General features: G+C 58.9%; 2 protein-coding genes across 3 annotated transcripts in view; one reads left to right on the forward strand and one right to left on the reverse strand.

Annotated features, from left to right (window-relative positions):
* The window catches only part of CORO7 (coronin 7), a 64,719-nt gene that overhangs the window by 35,779 nt on the left and 1,878 nt on the right, over window positions 1–27,062 (forward strand). For both annotated transcript variants that reach the window (XM_039478366.2, XM_074381656.1), the window contains 17 exons: window positions 17,880–17,934; window positions 18,355–18,412; window positions 18,496–18,641; window positions 18,727–18,819; window positions 19,004–19,141; window positions 20,559–20,685; window positions 21,137–21,312; window positions 21,818–21,926; window positions 22,046–22,132; window positions 22,209–22,351; window positions 22,443–22,547; window positions 22,622–22,707; window positions 23,744–23,885; window positions 23,980–24,069; window positions 24,866–24,982; window positions 25,274–25,409; window positions 26,262–26,353. In XM_039478366.2, the coding sequence (XP_039334300.2) occupies window positions 17,880–17,934; window positions 18,355–18,412; window positions 18,496–18,641; window positions 18,727–18,819; window positions 19,004–19,141; window positions 20,559–20,685; window positions 21,137–21,312; window positions 21,818–21,926; window positions 22,046–22,132; window positions 22,209–22,351; window positions 22,443–22,547; window positions 22,622–22,707; window positions 23,744–23,885; window positions 23,980–24,069; window positions 24,866–24,982; window positions 25,274–25,409; window positions 26,262–26,353 (1,900 nt within the window). The remainder of the gene's footprint in view (window positions 1–17,879; window positions 17,935–18,354; window positions 18,413–18,495; window positions 18,642–18,726; window positions 18,820–19,003; window positions 19,142–20,558; window positions 20,686–21,136; window positions 21,313–21,817; window positions 21,927–22,045; window positions 22,133–22,208; window positions 22,352–22,442; window positions 22,548–22,621; window positions 22,708–23,743; window positions 23,886–23,979; window positions 24,070–24,865; window positions 24,983–25,273; window positions 25,410–26,261; window positions 26,354–27,062) is intronic.
* Window positions 178–11,044, reverse strand: VASN (vasorin). The gene is made up of 2 exons (XM_003928475.3): window positions 10,875–11,044; window positions 178–2,839 (listed from the first exon to the last, which is right to left on the reverse strand). Exon 2 carries the CDS (start codon window positions 2,828–2,830, stop codon window positions 809–811), a length of 2,022 nt encoding a protein of 673 aa, XP_003928524.1. The 5' UTR covers window positions 2,831–2,839; window positions 10,875–11,044; the 3' UTR covers window positions 178–808.

Here is a 27,062-nt window from a genome sequence, read left to right on the forward strand (position 1 = left end):
ATGGGCCCTTTGGAAGGTAAGGTTCCCTGACCAGTCCTTGTCCGAGGCCAGAGGCAGTCCAGCTCCCACAGCAAGCCCAGGGGGTGCTGACTGAGGGCCCCAGCTCCCACAGCGAGGGCCATCCCTTCTCCATATCCCTCCACCCAGCCCTTCTACCCTGGGACTGAGCCTAAGAAACACATTTCATCTTTTATTTTTTCTTACAAAAAGCCTTCATATCATTGTTTGTTTTACAAAAACCAAAGTCCTTGTCTCTGAGTTTGAAAAACATCTTCCCAGAATAAATGGGAAAGGATCTCTTATAAATATATATACATTTTTTTAAAAAAGCAAAACATGTTCCTAAAGCATCTTCCTTTCCAGTTTCTTTTGTTCCTTCGCTTCCTGGGGTCGAGGCTAGAGTCACACAGCCCCATCGCCCACCTGCCCTCCCTCTGCTCTTTTTGGGGGCTTCCTTCACTGGCCCCCAAGGTCTGCTTGGGATAGGAGAGCCCAGCAGGGTCCAGGCCTATGTTACCAGCACATGGCAGGGCCCGCCATGCCCAGGGATTGCACGTTGCGGAGGGTGGGGTGGACGCCATTCTCATAGGCACTCGGCTCTGGGGATGTTAGAGCTCGTCACTGGGCCGCAGCATCTCACAGATGAGGAAACCGAGGTACAGAGGGCAGGGCCCAGCTGTGGTCACACAGCCCGGCCTGCACATGTCCCCGAGGTTGGGACTGAGAACTTCGTCGTGTGGCAGCAGAAGAGGGTTGGCCGTCTCAGTGGCTGAGAGCCCGGTCCTGGCTAGCCCTGTCTCTCCCTGGCTTAGATATAGGGCTTTGCGTGGAGTGGTGACTGGAGGCCGGGCCCTGGGAAGCCCATGAGCGGCACCTCACACTCAGACCCGCCAGGCAGGGCCTCTCCACTGCCCTCTCTTGCATTTGGGCCTGGCTCCAAGGGGGCCTTCACCCCCTCCAGTTCCAGGGGCCCAGCCCCCAGCCGCAGTTGCCCTTTGTCCTGAGCCGCTGCTGCCATGGCCCGACCCCGACGCACACAGTAGGTTGCCCCCACTGCAGCCAGTGCGGCCAGGAGCACCGCGGCCAGGGCGGGTGCGATGAGGAGCGGCAGGTTGCCCTCTCGGGCCTGGGTGACTGGGGCGTGGTTGGAGTGGACAGCTGGGGGTGTGCGGGCTTCCCCACAGGCCTCCTCGCCCTCTGGCACCCGCCCAGCCCCCAAAGGCATGACACAGATGGAGTAGGTGGCGTTGGGCCGCAGCTGGGTGACCGTGTACTCGGTGAGTGAGGCGGGCAGCCGCAGTGTCACCAGCCGCTTGTCAGGGCCCGACAGGTTGCGATAGGTGAGGCGGAGGATCCGGAGCTGCACAGAGCTGCCCTGGAGGTAGCGCTGCAGCCCCACACGCAGGGAGGTGGGGCTCATCGGCTCGATGCCCAGGGACAGGGGCTGCAGTGGCTTCAACGTGGCTGGTGTAGGACTGGGCCGCGTTCCCTCCCCCATCTGGCTCTCACAGTACAGGCCTGTGAAGCCCTCGGGGCACAAGCATGCCAGGTGGTGCTGTGCCCCTAGATGGCATGTACCCCCATTGAGACAGGTGGACGGTGGGCAGTCCTGGGGCTGGGGGACAGGCCCTACAGTTGGTGGGGCACTGGAGGGTGTGCTGGGGGCCTCAGTAGCCCGCTCTGTGGCAGTAAGCCAGGTAGGAGCCAAGCTAGAAGGCAAGGTTGTGGGATCCCGTACCATGGGCCTTGTGGTGGGCATTGTGGCCGTGGTGGTTGTGGCCGGGCAGCCGAAGTCAGCGTAGTCAAGCTCCAGGAGCAGCCGGCCAGCGTTCTTGGGTGGGAAGTGACAGCGCGTCTCCTCGGGGCTGGCCAGTGTGACATGGCTCTCACGCACCCAGGGGCCAAACCAGCTCAGGGGACACACACAGTTGAAGGGGTTGCGGGCAGCTGCCAGTAGCCGCAGCCGGGGGAAGAGGCCGGAGAGGTCACTAGGCAGGGCCTGCAGACTCAAGTTGCTCAGGTCCAGCTCTTGCAGAGCGGTGAGGGCGGCCAGGTCCTCGGGGCGCAGCTGGGCGATACGGGTGTTGCCAGCTAGCCGCAGGCGCGTCAGGCCTCGCAGGCCTCGGATCACAGGTGGCACCCGCTCCAGCTGGTTGTCGGACACATCCAGGTCATGAAGGTTGCGCAAGCGGCTGAAGAGCCCCTCATCCAGCTGCCGCAGCCCTAAGCCAGCCAGCCGCAGCGCCTCCACGTTGGCCGTGTCCAGGATGCTGGGCTCTAGGGCCAGGAGGCTGTTGTGGCTGAGGTCCAGCAGCAGCAGGCGGGGCAGGCGCAGCGGGGGCAGTGCCCGCAGCTCATTGTCCTGCAGCTTGAGCTCCAGGAGGCGGTCGAGCGTGTCGAAGGCACCAGGCTGGATGTGGCGGATGCGGTTCTTGCCCAGGTAGAGACGCTCGAGGCGCCGCAGGCCACGGAAGGTCTCGTTGGTGATTTCATGCAGCTTGTTGGCTGTCAGGTCCAGGTTGCTGAGGTTCGTGAGTGGCTGGAAGACCCCACTGGGCAGGCTGGCGATCTGGTTCTGTGATAGGTCCAGGAGTTGCAGCCCCGGCAGGCCAGCAAAGCTGCCTGTGTCGACCGTGGTGATGCCATTCTCAAAGATGTACAGGCCCACTGTGTCAGGTGGCACATCTTGGGGCACCATGGTCCCTTGGCGGGCAGTGCAGAAGACTGTTAGTGGCTGGCTGCACTGGCAGCCAGATGGGCAGCCCTGCACCCCGGGCCCCAGGGCCAGTAGTAGGAGCAGTGGCCACAGCAGAGGGACCCTGGAGCACATCTTCTGTCCCTGGGATCAGAGAGGAGGCAGAAAGGAGACTGAGTCAGGGGCCTAGAGGGCAGCCATGCCAGGAAGAACCAGAGGAAATTCACTGCTCCTTCTTCCCCCAAATTCTAAAGAACCCAACAGCCCCTGACCCGAGTCCTGTCCCAGCTCTGACACTCCCTTACTGTATGACCTTGTTATATCCAATGAATACAGAGGTCTGCATTCGGCCTGACATCCACTGAACATGGAGTGACCATGCACTGCTTCCTCCTGAACCCTAGGTGCTCCCGCCTCTGAGGTGGACAGGGAAGGAGAGAATCGTGAGACTTGGAGTGGCAGCTCCTCCCTACAGGGTCTGGAAGGAAGGGGGCAAGCAGGCAGCTGGGTGGGTGTGTAAGCAGAGAAGCTGGCTGCCCTGGCCGCCGGCCCCTGCTGCCATGCTCCATGTCCTTCCCTCCTTGGAGGAGGGACTGCAGCGGGAAGACTTCACATGGAAACTATGGGATCCGTGTTTTTCCACTTGGGCAGTCAGATCTACTTAGGCTGGGGGCTGCGGGCCGCCAGGAAGTGGCCAGTGGGAGGTTCCTGGAGGAGGGACAGAGGCCACAGGCATTGGCAGGTGTCCCCTGTAAGGGAGGGAGGCGGGGAGCTTAGGCTGGTGACAGAGCTATAGTTGGGGGGCCACAGGGCTCAGGTGGGGACACTGGCTGCATGGCAGCCCCAGGGGCAGTGCCAGGCCTAGGAAAGCTCCCCAGTCATTCATCTGCTGTTTCTCGGGGTCTGCCCTGAGCTAGGCACCAAGGAAGATGAGCTGAAGCCATCCCTTTGGCAGTGATGGTGCAAGTCCTTCCCACTAAGTGTTTGCCAGCACCTTAGGCAGCCCCCCAGCAGCCAGTCAGCTCAGACAGAAGAAAGCAGGGCTCATGGAGATGCATGGACTCGCTGTCATTGCAGTGCCAGCAAGTGCGAGCCAGAGCCCAGGTCTGCAGCAGCCGCCTGTGACGGGTGCATGCCCTCCAGATGCCCTGGGGGCAGGGAGTCCCACCAGCCACTCCATGCTCCAGATCTTAGCTGCACTGCCCGAGTCAAGCAGGTCTCTGGCTGGCCCCCATCACCCAGACTACTGGGGGGACCACTGGGGCCATCCCCAGGAACAGCCCTCCCCGCTTTGGCACCCCTAGAAGTCCCTGAACCTCATATGGAGTGGCAGCCTGTCCCCGGTAAGCGTCCTGCCCAGTGGCGCCTGCAGCTCACACAAGGGCCTTTTGTGTGGGAACCTGGGTTTCCCCTTCCCCCAGGCCAGCCACGCAGGTAGTCCAGGTAACATGAACCCTACCCAGCCTGCAGTCCACCCCACTGCCCCAGGCTGGGGGGACCCGTCCATGGGGCTCCCTCTCCCCGAGGTACTCGGGCTCCCGGAATGTGAGAATGTGGAGGAGCAGGTGGTCCCAGGACAGATGAGACAAGTGACTGATAAGGTGGCCGCTGGGGTGTGCGGTGAGCTCGAGGTGGAGGAAGGAGGCCTTGTCCCCCGGGTTGGGCCCACACAGGCCCTGCCTACCTGTAGTATCCTCCTGCCAGGGTCATCTCCCCAGGAGCCACTGACCCTGAGACCCTAGCCACTTAGCGATAACAAGCGCCCTTCAGAGGCCAGCAGGGTAAGCGTACCTGACCTAGTGGTGCCCCCCCCCCCCCCCCCGTCGCTGTCGCATGCCCCCTTACCTCCCTGAGGCAAGACCTGGTGTGCCTTTGCCATAGGTGTCTCCAAGCCTGCTTAACTGAGCCCTACTGAGGGAACAGCCCAGGAGGGCCTGGCACTGAGCACTGGAAGAAGTGAGCATACTGAACCCCAGGCACGCGTCCCTGGCCCAGCCAGCACCACCCCAGGGGGGCTCGTGTCTGATGACCTAAGGCCCTGGGGCCACACCCCCAGCCTTCTCCTCCCCCATGGGACCCGCTCCACCCTCACTGACTCAGAGGATGGCGGGTGCAGCCTGGCCTCCAGATGTGGGATGAGTGACCCCCACCCACCCCATGTCTATGTGGGGGGTGAGGCCACCTCTGCCTGAATCAGCCCTCCCAGTGGAGCCAGGCCAGGGTCGGGAAGGGAGCAGCCAGGCTCCAGGGTGGGAGGGGACCCTACACATGGCTAGCCTGGCCACCACCGTGGCCTCAGCTTCCCTTGGGCCTCATGTAAGGTCACAGTAAAGAGCTCTCACTCCAGGCAGGCAGCCCTAGGCTCAGAGGTGTCCAAGCTGCGAGGCCGCAGACAGCTTCTTTGCTCTCACGCCTGTTTTTTCATCTGAGTATCTGCACACTTCAGGGCTGCAGTGGGGGATGCATGCGGCAGCCTCAGTCGCTCAAGGCCCGGTGTGCAGGCCGGCTCTTGGGGGCACGTGCTCTTCACCCCGCACTGAGGAGGGGAACCAGCCATAGCTCTGGGCTCCGAAATCTGTTGGGTCTTTAATCAGCAAGGTCATGAAGGGGGAGGGGACCCTGTGGGTCCATCCGGCCACAGGCTGGCTTTCCTGCCCTCTGGTATTGAGCTGTGGAATGTGTGTCCCTGTCAGTAGGACAGGGGGCTGGGTCAGGACTGCAGGCTGGGGTCCTGGGCTGACCACCCAGCAGACAGCAGCCAACCTGCTTGCCAGCCCTATAAAATGTGGGGTGAACTCTTTTGCCTGAGTCCCAATTCTACCCCCACAGCAAAGGGAGGAGGGAGAAGGCAGTACTGGAGCTTTGGAAAACCCCATAGTGTGTAAGCTACAGGCTGGCAGCTCTGAGGGCACCACCAGGGGCTCTTGGCACTGAGAACCCATCAGCCAGCCCCGGGAGGAACCCAGCAGGGGAAGGCTGACCATGGAGGGGACAGTGGCAGAGTGGCAGGGGACAGAGGCCAGAGTTTCTCAACTGTGGGCCTCAGTTTCTCACATCTGGAGTTACTGCAAGCAGCCGTGTCCCTTGCCCTCTGGAGTTGTAGTTTTCTGTTGTTCGGTTTGTTTTCAAATGGGGAAGTTCTTTTAACAAGATCTGGGAGCCGTCCAGCCCGCCTGGGGTCTGGGTGTGTGCTTGGTGTGTGCCTGGGGCTGGGGGCTGTCTACAAGTCATGCTGCGGTTGCCACCGCCTACCCACCCTCCCACCCAGTGATCCCAGGACCTGGGCTTTGATATTTGATCCACTAGCCGTGGCAGGGAGGTGAGACCTTTTCCTCTGCCAAGGCTGCAGGGTGTGTTGTGCAGGCAGCCCTGGGATTTAGGGGTGTTGGGGATGGGAAGACAACATCGAGGGTCTAAGGTCTCCTTCCTCCACGCAAGTCCTCAGCCTTGTGCAGTGCTGCTAAGTGGGGGTAAACATTCGCTGCAGAGGGTGGTACTTATAAATGCAGAACCCTGCCTGCCCCCTCTACACCCCGCCACACTGGGCTCGAGTGCTACTGAAGGAGGGGGCTTTGAGCCAGCTTTATACAAATCGGAGGCCCAGGGTCAAGGCCCCCACACGGAGGCTGCCCACCACCCTGGGGACTGGGGAGCGGGGGGTGGGTATCTCCAGTTCTGGAAAGGGGTACATGGAGGGTGAGCCGTCCTTTGGCAGCCCCCTTCAGCACAGGACTTCAGGGAGGAGCCCTATGAGTAAGGAGGATGAGGCACTTGTCATCTCAACTCTCTGGGGGACACCCACCCACCCCGGGGGTGCAACATACATATGCCCAGGGTCAGGCAGGATGGGCAAGGGGGTGGCATGGCTGGGGTGGGACCCAGGCATCTGGTCACCACATCAGCCCTGGCGACCACCTCTCACTGATCCTGGGGTAGGCAGTGTGCCTGCTGAGAAGGGTACAGACTTGGACAGACAGATTGTCTGAGGCCAGCATGCCCCCGTCCTGTGCCAGATGCTTCAGAGTAGGTGCAGGACAGGCGCTCTGGGTCTGACCCTGCGGCTCCGGCCCCGATCCCTGTGCTGGCCTGCCGAGGCTCTGTGCGGCCAGCCAGGCCTGGCAGCAGCCCAGCCCCGGGAGTCTGCCAACCCCTCCAGGCAGGCGGGACTGTGCCGACGGCCAGGATGGCTGGCTCCAGTTTCGCTGACGTGTCCAAGGAGGCTCAGGGCCTGGCTGGGTCCGCCCTGTCTCCCCTTACTTGGGACACAGCAGTCCCAGGGGCAGGGCAGAGAGGTCAGGGGTCTCTGTCTTGGGCGCTCTCAGAAGGGGCAGAGAGGGCTGGGCCTCAGGTTCCTCAGGGGCTATACCAGGTGGGCCCTCCCTCTAGGGGCAGGGCCAGACCCCTGGCTGGTGATTAAGCCGGGGACCCTGCTGGTGTCAGTCTCTTTCTTACTCCATCTACTACCCCAAGCCAGCGCTCTTCATTCCCCAGATAATGCCACAGACAGGAGCTCAATCAGGCATGCATATGCTTTGTGACCTCACCCAAACACTCTCCCCTCTCTGGGCTTCTGTCTCTCACCTGTGATGCCAGGGCTTTGCCCCCCAGGCTACACGTCAGAATCACCCAGGAAGCTTTCAGAAAAATACCAATGCTGGGGCCCCACCTCCAGGCCAATTAAACAAGAATTTCTAGGGGTGAGGCCCAGGCAGAGCTGTATTTTGAAGAAGCTCCTTGAGTGAGTCCTCCGCACACCAGGGTTCAGAACACCAAGGCAGAGGGTTGCAAAGGGGATAGTCAGGATGTCAGCTCGTCTTCCTGTGCAGGGAGAGGGCTCTGGATCCCAGAGCAGGTGTGGAGGATCCCAGCTGGCAGGGCTGGGAGAGGAGCAGGCACTGAGCCTTCCATCCTCCTCCACCCATGAGCCTGGCCCGGCCCCAGGTGGGTGCCTTCAGTGGCACAGTGGGTGACTTGGCAGCTGCCAGACCTGTTAGCCCAGGGCAGGGAGACCAGTGACTAAGGCCAGGCCCCAGTTCAAGTGAGCCCCTGGGGTGGTGGGACATGCCATCTCAGTCACAAGAGGTGCAACCTGTCAGGGAGGACACCTGTGGCCCCAGGAGCTGTGTGGTGGCTGCAGCCCAACTAGAAATGGGCCAGTCCAGATGCCCCTGTTGGCACGCGGCAGGTGTGATGCCACCAGGGCTGGGCCCTCACACGGGGCACCCTCACTGCCCTGTCCCCACCCAGGGCCAAGCACCCATCTAGTAAGGCCCTAACCTGCAATTAACACCAGACTTGCCAGAAGAACACCTCAGTCACCAAAGGAAGGCCGCAAGCCCTAAGCACCCTGGGCCAAGGGATTCTGAGAAGGAAGAGGCCCTAGAAGGGGTCTTGCCCTCCTAAAGCGCCCCATGCTGAATCCCTATAGTCACCCAGGATTCTTGGCCACCCTGTGGCAGAAATGGTGCCCCTGGGGTCTGTGAGCTGATCGATGGGCAGGCGGGATGGATTCAGGGAGGCAGAACAGGACCTGGCCACTGAGCCACAACCCTGCCCCCACACTGCTCTCTATGCCCAGCAGGGCTCGGGGCCCAGGGCCAGCAGGGGCCCCAGTGGCTGCCCCAGCCCCTTCCTGGTGCAGGCCTGCTCCCTCCTCCCTACTTAATTAAATCTCTCAGGCAGCCCCTGAGGAATGTCAGAGCCTTATTACATTCCCCATGAAGAGTCCGGTGGGGGCCGTCTCTAACCTTGGAGAAGAATTGGCCCCTCGCTTGCCCCCACTCCCCCTAAAACTGAGGTGGTTCGAGGGAGCCTCCTCCAGCCTCCTCACACCCAGGGAGGCTGGAATGAGGAAAAGCGGGGGAGGCCAGCAGCCCAGTGAGGAGGGAAAGCAATCCGGCTGACTCTGGAATCTGGAATGTAGAAACCGATAAAAGGAAGGAGGCTTAGGCCCTGCCCCTCCTGGTGCAAGCAGGCTCCCCAAACACCCCCGCCTGCCCCCAAACACACAGCCCTGCTCCAGTCACGTGCATGTAGACACGCCCATGACAGACACACACCCACTGGGCTATGTTCCTGCTGACATAGACACACACACACACACACACACACACACACACACACACACGTGGACCCTCCCCCTTCTTCAAGAACTCACAAATTCCACAGCAGTGAGGGGAGCTGGTTTTCTTGGCAGCACAGAGCCTTGGGCTCCCCAGCCAGGGAGGGGACTGTAAGGGCAGCTGATGAGGGGGTCCAGAAGAGGTCACTAACAGAGTTAGGTGGCCTTGCTGCACTCCCGTGAGCTCAGGGCTGGTGAGGGATGGCTCTGTGGGCAGCCTCCCCTCTGTGCACCTCTGCTCTGCCAGAAGGACTGGCTGGCTGGCCTGCTGAGGTGAGAGCTCCCTCCTGGGCTCAGCAGGGCCCTGCTTTCTTGTTCCCAGAGGCTGCCAAGTACAGTGCCAGGACCCACTTAGAAGCCCATGCACTTACAAGCCGACTTGATTCTATTTACTTGGGAATTGTCCCAGCTTCCCCAGGGCTATCCATGGGGGTGACAGTATTGGGAGGTGGAAGCAGGGGACCCATCTCCTGCCCGGGGCATCTCCCTGGCCATCTCCCTGGCCCCTGGGGCCAGAGGGGCATTCCTGGGGAAAGCACAGGTCTGGGCAGTGTCTGAGAAGCTCCTTATGCTGAACCCTCTTCTCCCATTCCCAGGATGTGGAGAGAGAGGTGCCATCTGAACAAATGCCCTGAGACCGCAGCCCCTGGCCCCACCCCCATCTGACCCTCCGGACCAACAGGTATCAGGGCAGCTATTCCAATGTGCAGGAGACCAGGAGGTAGGGACAGGCAGTGCCCGGCCCCCAGGCTGGCACACGTGTGCACATCCTCCCTCCCCAGGCCCAGTGGAGGCTAGATAATGGTCTGGAGGGGATCCAGCTGGGCTGCTCATCACCAGAGCCTCTTCCTGCCTCTGACACTCTGTTTACAGAAGCTCCAGGCCAGCTCCCCTGGGAGAAGAGAGTAAACTCAGGGGACTGCTCCCCATCCCCCACCTGCTTGCCCCAGCTCTGTTGGGTTTTGTCAATAGCTGGGCCCATCCTGGACGTTGATGCCCACAGGGCTGGCTCTAATGGACCCTGCTTGGAAAGCCCCAGCCCAGCCACCCTTCTATGCCCTCAACACCCAGAATACAGTCTAGTGTGAAGAGACCTTGGAGATTTTATCCAGTTCCCAGCCCTGGAGGCTCTCACCCTGGGGAAGGGGAATCTAGGTCCTGGTGCCTCCCTCCAGAGCCTCATTTGCCCTTGGTGCAAAAAGGCAGGTGGGGGGACACCTAGACCCTCAGGACCTCTTGCTTTCACCATGCACACTCCATCCCTGGGCCACAGCAGGAGAGGCGGCCAGTGACCCTGGTGTGGTAATCGTTAACGAATGGGGGAAAGGCAGAATGGTTGGCACCAATCAGCTGGCCTGCCAGTGACCACAGGGGACCTCGGCAGTCCTCGGGCCCCAGCAATGCCAGCCCATGGACACAAAGGACTAGGCTGGCTCCAGGCCACTGGGTTTGCAGCCTAAGCAAAGCCCCTTCCCTGGCAGAGGCAGAGACCTGGCACCCTGATACCCAGAGCACTAAGAGCTCTGGTTAGTCCAGGTCTATCCCCAACCTGGAGGGATGGGCATCAGACACCCACCAGCCACTCCCCAGCCCTCCCCAGGGCTGCATATCTGTGGCCGCTGGCTGTGATTTGAATGACAAGGGTCCAGAGGACCCCCAGGCAGCCCTTCTGCACAGGAGCACCTACGGCTGGGCTCTTCCCCTCAGATGGGTTTGATTCATAAAACTGCTCATGCTGGAGGGCCCAGCCGTGGGAGGAGGAAGCAAGGGAGGGGGTGTTTATTTTGTCTGCTCGAAGCCTCGAGGGCTCAACGCACACTTAGGCACCCACCCTGGCCGGCTGCGGGGCTCTTGGCACCCCAGGGCTGCGAGGGAGGGAATGCACAGGGCCTGCCCGCCGGGCGGCCCAGGTGACCGTGCGGCGACTGTGCTGTGCTCCCGCCCAAGAGTGCGTTTGTGCGCGCGGCGGTGGTCCACGCGCGTGAACCGCGCGTGTGCACAGCCTGGCCATGGTGCCCCTGTCCCCGCCCGCAGCACCCCAGACCCGCAGAAACTCACCGGGAGGCGGCAGCAGGGGCGCAGGGAGCCGGGTAGAGCAGGCCGCGGCCTCAGTCCTTCCTGGCCGGCCGGCCCGAGGAGGGATTCCTGGGTCCTGAGGCAGCCACGTTCGTGTCCGTGTTCACCCGCCCCGGGCTCGGGCTCCGGAGTCTGCTTGCGGGAGGCAGGTCGTGCCTTAAGAGCCCCGAGGGGGCGGGCCCGCCGCGGCAGGGGGCGGGGCCTCTCCCCATTGGCCGGGGCGGGGCCGCCCGGAGGCACGCCCCTTCCCCACTGAGGGGCTCCTGGGTTGGAATGGCCTGGTCCTCACCCTGCGGCCTTCCGACCTTGGTGGACAAACCTTGCCTGGCGTGGGTTTGCTGGATGACACTGGGCTGGTTCCTGCTTTTTGTGTAAAAAGCAAGAGACTATTGAGGAATCCTAAGAGTCACAGCCCAGATGCCTATGAGGCACCAGGCAGGTGACATAAATGTTAGAAGTTCACTCCAGGGCCTGGGTGGCCCTAGACACATGGGGTGGCGGGAGTGGGGCTGATAAGGGTTCAGTCCTCGTGACCATCCCAGGCCTGCTAGAGCTTTGGATTTTTGAAGAGAAACTGGAAATCCAGATTTTTAGGTGAAATCTCTCAATGTGTTATTGTTGGTAGCTAATCCCAATTTGAAAAAACTCCTGGCAGCCCACAGAAAGCCCTTTCAAGAGCCTCCTAAGTAGACTCCAATGCCAAATCCAAGTTCAGGGTCCTCTTAGCCATGACAGCCTTCAGAGCTGTGAGCACCCCTGGACTCTTCGTACCACATTATGAGATGAAGGGGCTGAGTCAGGGAGGGCAGTGGTGGTCTGCCCACAGCCCCACAGTTACTGGCAGCTTCAAGCCTGGGATGTGGAGGCATAGAGGCAGTCACTGTCAGTGGGTGGGGCCTGGGCTGCAGTTGACAGTGGCCATTGATTGGGCAGGAGGGGGCGGGTGCCAGGGGCTGGACTAGTCCAGAAAAATCCCCTGCCTTGGAGGATTCCAGGAAAACACTCTACTTTCCTCCCCCTCTGCGTTTGTGGTCAGTCATGCCTCAGAGCCTTTGGGGGCCCAGCTCAGCTCCTGACTTCCGGAGAGCCCTTGTACACCCACACTCTCTCCAGCCCGGCCTGTAGCCAAGGCTCTTGGCCGGGCTAGCTCTAGTCTTTGGGGGGCCTGAATGCTTATCCCCAGGAAGCTGGGCCACACCAGCTAGAGGGTTTTGTAGCCTCTGGAGAACTCAGTTATCTCCAGAAGGCAGGATGGCCTCTGTCTAGCTGTCAAGGACTAAGCAGGGTCTGGCTGGGACAGTCACCTTCTAGACCTCCCCTCCACAGGACCCTCTCCCCACAGTGCCCCTTTCCGGGGCTGGCAGGGCTCCACACCCCACACATTTCTCAGTCTACATGGATTAGGGCATGGCTTGCAGACCTCTGCTCCTGGGTCAGGGGTGGCCCTTGGATGCATTTAGTACAGCCTTTATGGAAGTTTTTACAACTTTGAAGACCCTGCCAACATTGAAAAATCAGGTGGTTTCATATTAAAATGGGGCTTCCCAGCTTGCATTGAACAGGAACTCTCAGCTGGGGCTGAGTGGCAGCTGCTGCCTCTGCCAAGGCGTGCACTCATGGATCACCCCAGTCCCCACCGTTCCCTGCTGCCTCCCACCAAGCTGTCCGCTCACTCAAGCTTCCTGCCTGGACTCAGAACCATCTCAGCTTCCAATCAGTGCTGTGCGGCCTCTTGTGAGACTTTCCCTGCCTCTTCCCTTGGCTCTGTGTCCTCAGAAGTCCTCAGAAGCATCCACGGTTGCCCAGGGTGAGGGACAAAGAGGGCTCCAAGAGCCTCCAGTCTGACTTTCCCCAAAGAATGGGACTTTCTGCTGGCCTTGAAGCTTCTCGCCTCCGTGGCCAGTTCTTGCAGATAGAGGGACCCCATCTGCGTGATGTCTACCCCCTGCTCCAGTCCTGTGCCCTGGGCTTACACAGGTCCCCATCCACCCAGAGCCTCAAGGGAAGCTTCTAGGAGACCCCTCTCAGTTTCTCCAATATTGCCTCGTATGGTTTCAAGGCGCCACCTGCCTTTAGAACGTGGTTACCAGCAGCCCACATACAGCGGGGGAGCTAGGGAGTGTGGGGGTGGGGATCCAAGGATCCTAACTCCCCAGGCTGGGTGACAGGGACAGATCCAAGGGACCCAGACTGCTTTGGACTGGGGCAATGGCAGAATGTCTGGGTTGGTAGGAAGGGGCCTGATGGGGAGAGATGGGCTGGAGGGGAAGACAAAGGAGGAGGCTTGCAGCTGCTCATTGCAGCAACACACCCTTGTTGCTTCCCCTCTGTGCTAATCAGAGAGCTGATAGGGCTTATCTGGAGGCTGAAACTGCTTCTACCTTCCAGTTGGTACTGAGGTTGTCTTCTAGCTCCTGGGACCTGGCTGAGGAGTGGGGACAGATCTGGGCTCTCGACCTTCTATAACTTTATGCCTGGGACAGACCCCTAGACCTGGGTCAGCGTCAGAGCCCTTCCCAGTGGCAGGCCCAGATTCCAGCAGGAGAGGTGCTGGCAACACCTCTTACCACTTCTTGCCCTCTGCCTGGCTGGGGCTCACATACCTGTTCCAGACCCAGACCCAGCTTGGCTCTCTTTATTTGTTGTTTTCTCTGTTGCTCGGGTTGGAGTGCAGTGGTACGATCTCAGCTCGCAGAAACATCTGCCTCCTGGGTTCAAGTGATTCTCCTGTCTCAGTCTCCCAAGTAGCTGGGATTACAGGTGCCTGCCACTACGCCCAGCTAATTTTTTGTATTTATAGTAGAGACATGGTTTCACCATGTTGTCCAGGCTGGTATCGAACCCCTGACCTCATGATTTGCCCACTTCGGCCTCCCAAAGTGCTGGGATTACAGGCATAAGCCATGGTGCCCAGCCCCCAACTTGGCTCTCTTTATAAGGCCTGGGGGTCAGGCTCATGCCAGTGCTTGGCCAACCTTTAGGGCTGGGTGCCATGACCCCATTTATTGGCCCGTGCCACAGGAGGCAGGATGCTCCTGCCTGGCAGAGTTGTCCAGGTGAGAAAGACTTGAGGTAAGAAAGACTGGCCTGACCTGTCGGAGGAGCCAGCCCTGCCCTCCCGGACTTCCTGCCCCTCAGCCGCAGCTCCTGAGTCAGTGGCTGGCTGGCTAGGTCGATGGGACGGGGGTGAGGGAGGCTGAGTGCCAGTCTTCCTCAGGCAGTTGGCTGAGCACATAGGTGAGCCTCTGATGCCATGAGGAGGACCCGGGCCTCTTTCCCACCTCTCATAAGGACAGCTGAGGGGCCATGGGAGCCCTGCCCCGGCCACTTGCCCTCAGCTTCTGTCCTGAGACCTGTTTCCACTCCTCCCAACCTGTGTACCCAGCAGTGTGATCCCTGCTCAATGCCAGTCTGGTCCTATCCTCCTCTTTCTTTCTTTTTTTTTTTTTTTTTGAGACAGAGTTTCGCTCTTGTTACCCAGGCTGGAGTGCAATGGCGGGATCTCGGCTCACCGCAACCTCTGCCTCCTGGGTTCAGGCAATTCTCCTGCCTCAACCTCCTGAGTAGCTGGGATTACAGACACATGCCACCATGCCCAGCTAATTTTTTGTATTTTTTAGTAGAGACAGGGTTTCACTATGTTGACTGAGATGGTCTCGATCTCTTGACCTCGTGATCCACCCGCCTCGGCCTCCCAAAGTGCTGGGATTACAGGCTTGAGCCACCGCGCCCAGCCCTATTTTTATTTTTTGAGACAAGGTCTTGCTCTGTTGGCCAGGCTGGAGCAGGGTGATGTGATCTTTTTTTCTTTATTGTTTTTTTTGTTGTTGTTGTTTTTTGTTTTTGAGATGGAGTCTTACTCTGTCACCCAGGCTGAAATGTAGTGGCGCAGTCTCAGATCACTGCATCACCTCCTGGGTTCAAGCAATTCTCCTGCCTCAGCCTCCCAAGTAGCTGGGACTACAGGTACGCACCACCACACATGGCCAATTTTTGTATTTTTAGTAGAGACAGGGTTTCACCATGTTGGCCTGACTGATCTCAAACTCCTCACCTCAAGTGATTTACCCACCTCAGCTCCCAGAGTGCTGAGATTACAGGTATGAGCCAGCATGCCTGGCTTTTTTAATTTTTAATTTTTTGAAGAGCCAGGGTCTCACGATGTTCCCCAGGCTGGTCAGTGTTGACCTACTGGGCTCAATGATCCTCCCACCTTGGCCTCTCAAAGTGCTGGGATCACAGACATGAGCCACTGTGCCTGGCATAGCCTCTTTTGCTTGAAACACACTGCTACCTTTTTGTTGCTCATCCACTAGAGACAGAAGTCCCCTCCTGATATGCACCAGCCCTTCCATCTAGCCCCCAACTGCCCATCCTGAGCCTCAGCCCTCACCCGCACTGTCCAGGCTGCCAGACACATCACCCATCTTGTTCCTCGGATAGGCCATAAACCCACCTGCCACAGGACCTTTGCACAGGCTGTACTTTCTCTGAAACTCTCTCCCTGTGAGGTATTTGATTTTTGCATGACCTTGGGATTGGAGGGAACAACCCCTCCCTCACAGTTGAGGCCCAGTCCCCCTGCCCCATCATTGCGTGCCCTCGGTGAGCCTTCCCTTCACATGTTTGTCTATGGGATTGTGTCTGTCTGCCTCTTGTGCTAGGCTGTGAGCACCTTGAGGACAGAGGCAGGGTCTGTTGGACTCACCTCTGGATATACCTGCATGCAGGTCGAGCCGAGGACCAGGCACAGACCACCTCATCAAAGGAATGAATGATTGTGAATGAATGAATGAGTGAGTGAAAGCCCTGTTAAAGCTGCTGAAGGGGACTTGTTTCCAGCCCCACTGGAGCCGGTGTCCATGTGGAGGCCACCTCAGGTCACGCACACCTTGGTGTCCGACCCTCTGCCTCTGTCACCACAGGCAGTGGTCAGGCCAGGTTGCAAAGGGCATTGCTGAGCCCAGCTCAGCCTGCTGGGCCCGCAGTAATTAGGGGCCTGTGTTACTCACAGGTGACCAGCCCAAGGCACTCCAGGAAGTCATGGAGACACCCAGGACCCCACCCAGCTTCCCAGCCATTCTGTGGCTCCTGGCAGAGTGGGGAGGAGAGGTGGGCAGGACTGCTTAGTGGCCAGCTGGTGGGAGGGTCAACAGTGGAGGGGGCCTGGGCCCTTTGTCACTGGGGTGAGGGATAGAGGCTGCCACAGCTGGGAGACTTCTGACCCTGGCAACACAGTGGGGATGGGGTTCTATTTGAGGGTGTCAGTGTCTGGGTTGGGGGAATCCCTGTCTGCAGATCCCGGAAACAAGATACCAAGACCAAGTGCAGTGGCTCATGCCTGTAATCCTAGCGCTTTGGGAGGCTAAGGTGGGAAGATCACTTCAGGCCAGGAGTTTGAGACCAGCCTCGGCAACATACTAAGACCCTGTTCCTACAAAAATGAAAGTAAAAGCCTGGGCACGGTGGCTCACACCTGTAATCCCAGCACTTTGGGAGGCCAAGGTGGGCGGATCACAAGGTCAGGAGTTTGAGAAACCCCATCTCTACTAAAAATACAAAAAAATTGTTGGTGGCCAGTTCCTGTATTCCCAGCTACTTGGGAGGCTGAGGCAGGAGACTCACTTAAACCCGGGAGGTGGAGGTTGCAGTGAGCTGAGACTGCCATTGCACTCTAGCTTGGGTGACCAAGTGAGACTCTGTCTCAAAAATAAATACATTAATTAATTAATTAATTAATTAATAAAAGTAAAAATAGCCAGGCATGGTGGTGTGCACCTGTAGTCCCAGCCACTCTGGAGTCTGAGTGGGAGGATCACTTGAGCCCAGGAGGCTGAGGCTGCAGAGAGCAATGATTGTGCCACTGCACTCCAGCCTGGGTGACAGAGGGAGACCCTGTCTCTAAAAAAAAAAAAAAAAAAAAAAAAAAAAAACAGCAGCAAAGATCAGGATCGAGAAACACAGGAAGGTATCTGCCAAGAGTTCTCCCAGGCCCCCACTCCCTTCAAAAGGCCCTGGAGTGGGAAGGCAGCTCTCACAGGGTGGAGGGGCTGTGCAGGGGTCTCCGAAAGGCCCTTGGAGGGAGGCATAAAGCCCTGGGCAGTTGGCCAAGGCTGAGCTGGGCATAGGGTGGCAGGGGCTCCCAGTCTGCTGACTCTGTTCCCAACTGCCACCCCGTTCTGCTACCCCTTTGAGACCATTGAGGGCCTGGGAGCATCCTGCCAGCAGGCTCAGCAGGGCTACGGCCTGAGGAGGGCAGGGAGGCCCAGCAGCCGAAGGAGCTCCTTCTCCCAGGCACCTGGCTCTGATTTGGGCACAGGAACTTGAAGTCAGCATGGAGGGGGCTCTGAGCCTCCAAGATATCATCGAGTCCCAGGGAGGGTGGGGTAATCGAGTAGAGGGCCCCAAACCTTAGTGCAGATCCGGAGTGGCAGGGCTGGCTGCACTGCTCCTAGACACTACCTGTCCACAGGCAGTGCTGAGTGAAATGGGGGCTCCTTGCATCTGGCATCCCCTCTCCACCTTTCCTGGTAATGCTGGCCTGATGTCTAGGCTGTCAGAAGTGGGAAGGGAACAGAATGCACCTGGGGTCTTCTTGGAGGAAGAGCTGGGGCTGAGATTGGGCCCGAGCTCCCCTGTGCCCAGGCCTAGCTGAATCCTGGAGTGACGCAGGTGTGCAGGTGGAGGCCTGAGAGGAGCAACTGGGGTGTGGGCGTTTGCTGGGCATGTGGGAAGCTCAGGAAGAGGAGGGGGTTCCTGATGCAGGTGTGCAGGTAGAGGGCCTAGGGAGGAGCAGCTGGGGTGTGGGTGTGTGGGGCATGTAGGAAGCTCAGAAAAGGAGAGGGTTCCTGGGGACCAGGCTGAATGTGGCTGGATGGCCAAGTGGCTCCCGGTTACTGTGGCGCCTCTCCGGGGCTCCCACCTGGGGTCACGAGGCTGGCTGCCCTCCCACTGCCCTGACCCGCCATCCTGCCCTCTCTCCCTCAGGTGTCTCTTGCCCCTGCTGGACCCTGACTCTGGGCTACTGGTCCTGGCAGGAAAGGTGAGTGAGAAGCTGGGGCTCCCACCGGCATCCACACCCTGAAGTCCAGCCCCTGGCCTTCCCTGAGAGAGAGGAGGAACTAGGACAGGGCTTCTGTGTCTCCCCGTGCAGCCAAGGTGACTACAGCTCTCCTAGAACAGGGGCCTTCCTGAGAACAAGACCGAGAATAGAACGGGCTGAGCACACAGTCAGTACTCCGTAAATTCTGACGTACGCCCCCAGTGCTCACCCCATGCGCAGTGAGGCTGAGCAAGTGACGTAGAGTTGGCCCAGGGCTCAGTTTAGCACCGAGCATGTGAGGCGGCCCCATCGCCAGCCACTGTGGTTCTGTGGCTCAGGTTCTTGGGGGAGCTGGTTCCAGCCCTGGGCCCTCCCCAGGAGTGCAGTCAGCAAACAGGGCTCAGTTCAGACTCATTTCAGGGCGAGAAGCAGCTGTACTGTTACGAGGTGGTCCTGCAGCAGCCGGTGCTGAGCCCAGGTAAGCCTTGCTTCCTCACCCCCTCTCCCCTACCCTCCACTCCTCCATCTGTCCTGCCTGTCCCCCTGTGGTATCCTCAACAGTGACCCAGTGTGTCCTGGAGAGTGTGCTTCGGGGGGCCACCCTGGTGCCCCGGCAGGTGCTGGCCGTCATGAGCTGCGAGGTACTCCGCGTCCTGCAGCTGAGCGACACAGCCATCGTGCCAATCAGCTACCATGTGCCCCGCAAGGTGAGGGGGACCTGGGTGAGGGGCTGAGGGGACTGGGGAGTAAGGGGGCCTGGGCTTTACTGACTGCCTGCTTGTCTGTGGCCAGGCTGTGGAGTTCCATGAGGACCTGTTCCCGGACACCGCCAGCTGTGTACCTGCCTCTGACCCCCACAGCTGGTGGGCTGGGGACAACCGGCAGGTGGGTCCAGAGCCTATCACCTCTCCTGGCCTCCTCCAGCCCCTGGGAGCCCCCTGTCTGGCTGTGTACTAACTCAGCCTGGCCTGCTGGGTGCTCCCCTGTCCCCACCCATTTGACCCTTCCATGGGGTCCCTCCTGACCAGGCAGCCCATGTCCCCATCGCCCACTGCTGGCCCCCCTGCAGGTGCAGAAGGTCAGCCTCAACCCTGCCTGCCGGCCCCACCCCAGCTTCACTTCCAGTCTGGTGCCCCCTATGGAGCCTGTCCCTGACACAACCCAGCCTGCAGTGACGAAGACACCCGTGGGCGATACAGACCCAACCGTAAGTACCAGGGCCGCCCCCATCCTACCTTGGCGACACCACAATGGCTGCCCTGCATGTTTACCGGTCCAACAGCCTTTTTTTTTTTTTTGAGACAGAGTCTTGTTCTCTTGCTCTGGCTGGAGTGGCATTTGCATGATCTCAGCTTACTGCAACTTCCTCTTCCTGGGTTCAAGTGATTCTTCTGCCTCAGCCTCCTGAGTAGTTAGGATTATAGGCATGCACCACCATACCCGGCGAATTTTTGCGGGTTTTCTTTGAGAGGAGTTTTGCCCTTATTGCCTAGGCTAGAATGCAATGGTATAATCTTGGCTCGTTGCAACCTCTGCCTCCCAGGTTCAAGTCATTCTCCTACTTCAACCTCCTGAGCAGCTGAGATTACAGGCACCCACCACCATGCCCAGCTCATTTTTGTATTTGTAGAAGAGACAGGGTTTCACCATGTTGGTCAGGCTGGTCTTGAACTCCTGATCTCAGGTGATCCACCCACCTCAGCCACCTCCCAAAGTGCTGGGATTACAGGCATGAGCCACCTTGCCCAGTCTTTTTTTTTTTTTTTTTTTGAGATGGAATCTCACCCTGTCTCCCAGGCTGGAGTGCAATGGTACGATATCGGCTCACTGCAACCTCCGCCTCCAGGGTTCAAGTACTTCTCTTGCCTCAGCTTCTCGAGCAGCTGGGATTACAGGCGCACACCACCATACCCTGCTAATTTTTTTTTTTTTTTTTTTAAAGACAGGGTTTCACCATGTTGGTCAGGCTGGTCTTGAACTCCTGACCTCAGGTGATCCACCCGCCTTGGCCTCCAAAGTGCTTGGATTACAGGCATGAGCTACCACGCCTGTCCGATTGATTTTTTGTATCTTTATCAGAGAAGTGGTTTCACCATGTTGGCCAGGTTTCTAATTCCTGACCTCAAATGATCTGCTGTCCTTGGCCTCCCAAACTGCTGGAATTAGAGTCTTGAGCAACTGTGCCCAGCCCCAACCTTCTTTGATTGTAAAGTGTAGCAGAGACTGAGAAACACGTGGAGCATAAAGAAGGAACTTCACAGTGCTTTCTAAATTGGGCAAACACTTAAAAAGCAAGAATTCTCAAAGAGATCTAGATTTCTGGCTCCCCTGAAAATATTGGCAGATCTAACCCACTGGGCACACCCTCCCACAGGGCCGGGAGCCAGCAGCTGCCACTTGCTGTCCCCAAGGTCTGAAGCTCAGCTGCTTCCCCATGTGTTACCCCAGCACTGGCAGCATCTGCATTTATGCCCGTGCCCCCCACTGCTCCTGTTCCATGCCCACAGTGGAGGCTCCTTCAGTCCACAGGGGGCCCAGAGTGGTGACCCTGGAGTCGGCTGGTGCTCCCTCTCTTTGGCCAGCACACCTAGGAATGGGCTGGCTGACCCCATGCCCCTCCCCAGGAGGACTTCTCCTCCCCTCCCAGTTCGCTGACCTCGCCCTCCACGCCCTCCAGCCTGGGGCCTTCGCTCTCCAGCACCAGTGGCATCGGGACCAGCCCCAGTCTGAGGTCGCTGCAGAGCCTGCTGGGTAAGGGAGGAGGACAAGCTCACCCCTACCTTGGGAGCCCTGTCTGCCCCACTCCTCTGTACCCTACCCCTGTACCCTCCTCTGTACCCTACCCCTGAGCAGAGGCCTCATGCAGGGCACCCCCCATCACACAGACTCACAGCTCCTGGCAGAGTCATTTGTCCTGGGGGCTGGGGTGTGGCTCTTGAGTCTCACCTGTAAAACAGGAAGGTGACCTGGACCACCGGCAGCTGGAACCCAGGGGCTCCACCGAGATTCCTCAGAGCCATCAGGGAACAGGGTCTTGTTCCAGACATTATTGCTGGGCGAGTTGCATCCACTGAATTAACAGAGGCCTGGGCCTAGGTTCACGCTGTGCACCTGCCCAGGGTGAGGGGAGCGGGTTTTCAGAGTGCAGGGTGGGCAGGGACAGCATCCTCACACGTGGTTCCATGTCCCTGCTACCCGCCAGGCCCCAGTTCCAAGTTCCGCCATGCTCAGGGCACCGTCCTGCACCGAGACAGCCACATCACCAACCTCAAGGGGCTTAACCTCACCACACCTGGTGAATGTGATGGCTTCTGTGCCAACAAACTGCGTGTGGCCGTGCCCCTGCTCAGCAGCGGGGGACAGGTGGCTGTGCTTGAGGTGAGGGTCCTGCCCCCCAGGGCTGCCCCTCAGTTCCCTGCCAGTGGCAAGAATGCAGAGGTCTTGGCCACACACACGGCACAGGGAGCACGAACTGTGTGTCAGGCCCCTGCCAGCCTGTCCTATCGTCCTCCCAGCCACCCACCGTGGGGCCTGCCACTTTTATCCCCATTTTACAGATAAGGGAGAAGAGGTCCAGAGAGGTTTAGTGACCTATCCAGGTCACACAGCTGTGTAAGTGGTGGAGCTGGGATCCAAAGCCAGGCCACCTGAGCCCCAAGCCTGAGCTTTTCCCACCTGTTCACGCTACTGCCCCCTCACTCTCTGGGGCCTTGTGGTTGGCACCTGGGCACAAGGTGGTCAGGGCAGAGAGCTTGGACCATCCAGTGGTGGGAGCCTCTACTGCAGTAGGTGGGGGCCCAGGCACACTGCTTGCCTGCAGCCCCTGGGGACTGGCTCTTCTGCCTGGCACTGATGGGCCTCGGGGTGGGGGCACCTCCCACAGCTACGGAAGCCTGGCCGCCTGCCCGACACTGCACTGCCCACACTGCAGAATGGGGCAGCTGTGACTGATCTGGCTTGGGACCCCTTTGACCCCCATCGCCTCGCTGTGGGTAAGGAGGCTGGGTGCTCAGGCTTGAGGGAGGGTCCTGGTTCCTGGGTCCTGGATGGGCAATGGGGAGCCCAGCGGTCTTGGGCCCAGCAATGATGAGCCCCCATCTGTCCTCTGCAGGTGGTGAGGACGCCAGGATCCGACTTTGGCGGGTGCCCCCAGAGGGCCTGAAAGAGGTGCTCACCACACCCGAGGTTGTGCTCACAGGTCAGGCAGGCTCTGGAATGGGGCTAGGGTGGCCAGTGTCTCCACAGGGCTCCCTGTCACCCCTGCCTTCCTCCAGGTCACATGGAGAAGATCTGCTCCCTGCGCTTCCACCCACTGGCAGCAGATGTGCTGGCCTCGTCCTCCTATGACCTCACTGTTCGCATCTGGGACCTTCAGGCTGGAGTTGAGCGGCTGAAGCTGCAGGGCCACCGAGACCAGGTAGGAGTGCTGTAGAGGCGGGGCCAGCAGTGAGGAGGGGCGGGGCCCGCAGTGAGGTGAGACTGTGTCTCACATCCCTTCCTGCTCCCAGATCTTCAGCCTGGCCTGGAGTCCTGATGGGCAGCAGTTGGCCACTGTCTGCAGGGATGGGCGCGTGCGGGTTTACAGGCCGCTGAGAAGCCCTGAGCCCCTGCAGGTGAGCACACCGGTTGGGGAGTGGCCTCAGATCAGGTGACGCCTGGCTGGGCGTCACAAGATATATCTCAACAGGAAGGCCCAGGGCCCGAGGGAGGACGCGGAGCCCGTGTTGTCTGGGTGTGTGATGGTCGTTGTCTGCTGGTGTCTGGCTTTGACAGGTGAGGAGTCAGGGACCCTCATCCCCAGTCTTCAGCGGCCACCTGTGTCCCCCTTCTCCACAGTCACATACATTTGTCAGGCTTCCAGAAACCATTCCTGCCCCTCACTGGATGGTTGGGTGGGTGGGTAGATGATTGGATGCATAGGTAGATGGGTGGATGGATAGGTGGGCAAATGGGTGGATGGATGGATGAATGAATGTGGGGATAGATGGGTGGATGGATGAGTGGAATGATAGGTGGATGAATGGATGGATGGATGAATGAGGGGGTAGGGGAGACGGATGGAGGGGTGTTTTTGGGGTAAGTGTGAGATGAATGCAGGGGTGGGTGAGGGGGTAGGGGAGATGTATGTAGGCGTGGGTGGGGGGGTGGTAAGGGGGTCTCTAAAACTAGGTGGGGGGAGATGGATGCAGGGGTGGGGGTGGGGGAAGATAGATGCAGGGGAGGGGGTGGGGAGAGATGGATGGAGGGGTGGGTAAGGGGTCTGAAGGAGATGGATAGAGGGGTGGGTAAGGGGGTGGGAGAGATGGATGCAAGGGTGGGCGAGGGGATGGAGGAAGATAGATGCAGGGGTGGGTGAGGGGGTGGGGGGAGATGGATGGAGCGGTGGGTGAGGGGGTCTGAGGGAGATGGATAGAGGGGTGGGTGAGGGGGTGGGGGGAGATAGGTGCAAGGGTGGATGAGGGGGCCTGGGGAAAATGGATGCAGGTGTGGGTGAGGGGGTGGTAAGGGGGTCTCTGGGAGATGGATGGAGGGGTGGGTGAGGGGGTGGGGGACATAGATGCAGGAGTGCATGAGGGGGTCTGAGGGAGATGGATGGGTGGGTGAGGAGTTGGGGAGAGAGTCAGCAGGGGACCCAGAAGCAGAGGGGCAGGTTAGGGTGTGACTACGCCTGGCTGGGCCAGTGCTTCTGAGGGCCACGCTAGGCCTCGCCTGCAACCCAGAATGGAGCAGGGGCCGTGTGGGAGTCTTTGTCCTGCCCCAGCCCCTTCCAGCTCTGAACACCTGCTTCTGTCCCCAAACCTCCCTGCAGCCGAAGTGAGCGCCAGATGCTCCTATATGAAGCTGAAAGCCTGGCTGGTGGCCCCTTGGCAGTGCTGGGCCTGGATGTGGCTCCCTCAACCCTGCTGCCTAGCTATGACTCAGACACGGGCCTGGTGCTTCTGACTGGCAAGGTGGGCTGGGCTGGAGGGTGGGGCGGCGGGTGAGAAGCAGTGGGAAGAAGGCTGGTGTTGCTGGAGGGTCCCTGGCCTGCCTTCTTCCCCAAAGGGCGACACCCGCGTGTTCCTGTATGAGCTGCTCCCCGAGTCCCCTTTCTTCCTGGAGTGCAACAGCTTCACGTCAGCTGATCCCCACAAGGTGAGGCCACCCTGGTGCCAGGTCCCCAATGGGACCACAAGGCTGCCCCGCCCCCTGGTGGTCTTATGGGTAAGTGCAGGAGCCTGTGGGTCAAGGTCAGAGTCCTGGGCTGGGTCTGGGGCTGGGGCTGTACCCAGTGACTGGCAGGAGCTGGTGCTGGAACTATTTAGGAGTTTTAAGAGTCATTGTCATATTCAACCATTGTTAAAAATTACAGTGTAGGCTGGGTACAGTTCCCTGAAATCCCAACACTTTGGGAGGCTGAGGTAGGAGGATTGCTTGAGCCCAGTTTAAGACCAGCCTGGGCAACAAAGCAAGAACCCATCTTTACAAAACAAACAATTACACTAGATAAGGTTAAACCATATGAACTCACAATATGAACCTAAAAATAAGAATATTAACAACCAAATTCATAACCAGTTTATCACTTCCTAATTAATGTATACAGTTTTACTGTTATCTTTGCTGTTGAGGTCACATGTTAGAGTGCATGGAGGAAATGCGGGATGATGTGCTATTTGCATCTCATCCCAGTACCACATTCAGGAAGTGGAGTTGGCATCTCGCAGTCAGCCACGGTGGGAGTTTGTACGCTGTGGAAATAGGGAAATACTATAAATCAGGGCTTTCCCTCCAGAGAGCAGGTGGTTCAACATGGTCAGCACATTACTGACCAGGGACAGGCCACAGTCATGATGGTCCTGAGTGAGGGATGCTGGCACCCTGGGGAGACTGCATGCCAAGCCATGAGCTCTAGGTCCCAGTGGCAGCTCCGACTACCTCCCTCCCCTAGGGCTTCGCCCTCCTGCCGAAGACAGAGTGTGATGTGCGGGAGGTGGAGTTCATGCGGTGCCTGCGGCTGCGTCAGTCCTCCCTGGAGCCTGTGGCCTTCCGGCTGCCCCGAGTCCGGGTGAGGGTGAGGGTGGGGCCCTGGGACCCTGATGCCCATCTCCTTCTCAGTGCCTAGAGGGGATTTTGGGTCCTGTCTGGTCCTGCTTCCAAATGGTCCCACTCATTATTCTTTGGGGACATTATTCTTTGTCCACTTCTACTGAGATACTGAAACTCACGGAAGCCCCAGGCTGCTGAGAAGGTCCCAGGTCTGCCTCCTCCCTCCCCAACAGATGCCCGTGTGCCCTGGGCCCCGGGTCAGTGTTTCAGGACAGCCCTGTTTCAGGAAACACTGTTTCTCCCTCTGCAGAAAGAGTTCTTCCAGGATGACGTGTTCCCAGACACGGCTGTGAGCTGGGAGCCCGTGCTCAGTGCCAAGGCCTGGCTGCAGGGTGCTACTGGGCAACCCCGGCTTCTCAGCCTGCAGCCTCCTGACATGAGCCCAGGTGCGCTGTGGGACTGGGTGTGGGGAGGAAGCGAGATGGGGGCTGGAGAAAGGGACAGAAGGCCCAGGCTGAAGTTCCATTCCTGTTGGTACACAGAATCCTCTGGCCTTTTCGAGGGTGGAGTGGCTGTGTCATTCAGTCTCTGAGGCTCTGGAGGGCAGTGCCTGTGGTTTGTGTTTTCATTGCAAGTCCCTACTCCTAACACACACACACCCAGCCACCCTGGTGTCCAGGGCACGTCTTACGCACTGAGGCTCCATTGACTGTTTTTTTCTTTTTATTTATTTATTTATTTATTTATTTATTTATTTTAGAGATGAGGTTTCACCGTGTTAGCCAGGATGGTCTTGATCTCCTGACCTGGTGATCTATCCACCTCGGCCTCCCAAAGTGCTGGGATTACAGGCGTGAGCCACCACGCCTGGCTGCCATTGACTCTTAACACCACCTGTTGGGTTTGTGCCATAGAAACCCCCTAGGTTGACATGGCATGGTGGTTCACGCCTGTAATCACAGCACTTTGGGAGGCCGAGGCTGGCGAATCACCTGAGGTCAGGAGTTTGAGACCAGCCTGGCCAACATGGTGAAACCCTGTCTCTACTAAAAATACAAAAATTAGCTGGGTGTGGTGGTGGGCACCTGCAATCCCAGCTACTCTGGAGGCTGACGCAGGAGAATCGCCTGAACCCAGGAGGCGGAGATTGCAGTGAGCCAAGGTCGCACCACTGCACTCCAGCCTGGACAACGGGAGCAAAACTCCATCTCAAAAAGAAAAGAAAAGAAATCTAGGGCTTGGCACCAAGGAGCCCCCACCAAGCGAACTCTCTGATGTTTGTTCTTGACCTGCCCCAGTGAGCCAAGCTCCCCGAGAGACCCCTGCCCGTCGGGCCCCCTCCTCAGCGCAGTACCTGGAAGAGAAGTCAGATCAACAAAAGAAGGAGGAGGTAGGCATGGGAGAGAGCAGCCATATGGAAGTGACAGAGTCCTGGCTGCACGTGGCCATGACCCCTTAGTTTTCCAGCCCAGACCCATACTGGGACAGCAACCACATGTCACATCCTCTTCACACCAGATCTGGGTAGGGAGACCTTCCAGAGCCCTGCAGCTAAGCACAGGGCATGACAAGTGGGGGAGGGCAGTTAGAGCCCCACCCTGGCCAGGCCAAACTCATCCCAAGCTGGAGGTTCTGGGCCCAAGTGCTTTTGGGACCCTGGAGTACATTTTGAGCATTGGAGGCCATGTGCAGAGACAGTGGCTCGTGTGTATGGTGCTGTATGCCACAGCTTCTCAGTCTCTCACTCCCATCTCTTCTTTGTGTCCTTTTCAGTGGAAACCCATCAGCTTTGTTAGAGCTTTAATTAAAATGGCTGTTCTGAGGCTGGGTGAGGTGGCTCGCATTTGTAATCCTAGCACTTTGGGAGGCCAAGGCGAGTGGATCACCTGAGCTCAGGAGTTTGAGACCATCCTGGGCGACACGGTGAAACCCCATCTTTACTAAAATAAAAAATTTTAGCCAGGTGTGGTGGCGCGCACCTGTGATCCCAGCTACTCAGGAGGCTGAGGCAGGAGAATCACTTGAACCCAGGAGGCAGAGGTTGCAGTGAGCCAAAATCGAGCCATTGCACTCCAGCCTGGGTGACAGAGCGAGACTCT

The sequence above is a fragment of the Saimiri boliviensis genome, chromosome 12, assembly GCF_048565385.1.
Source record: "Saimiri boliviensis isolate mSaiBol1 chromosome 12, mSaiBol1.pri, whole genome shotgun sequence".
Lineage (NCBI taxonomy): Eukaryota > Metazoa > Chordata > Mammalia > Primates > Cebidae > Saimiri > Saimiri boliviensis.

What these genes read in the sequence shown, in the direction of transcription:
- VASN (XM_003928475.3), bottom strand. Translation starts at nt 2,830, where the DNA reads ATGTGCTCCAGGGTCCCTCTGCTGTGGCCACTGCTCCTACTACTGGCC.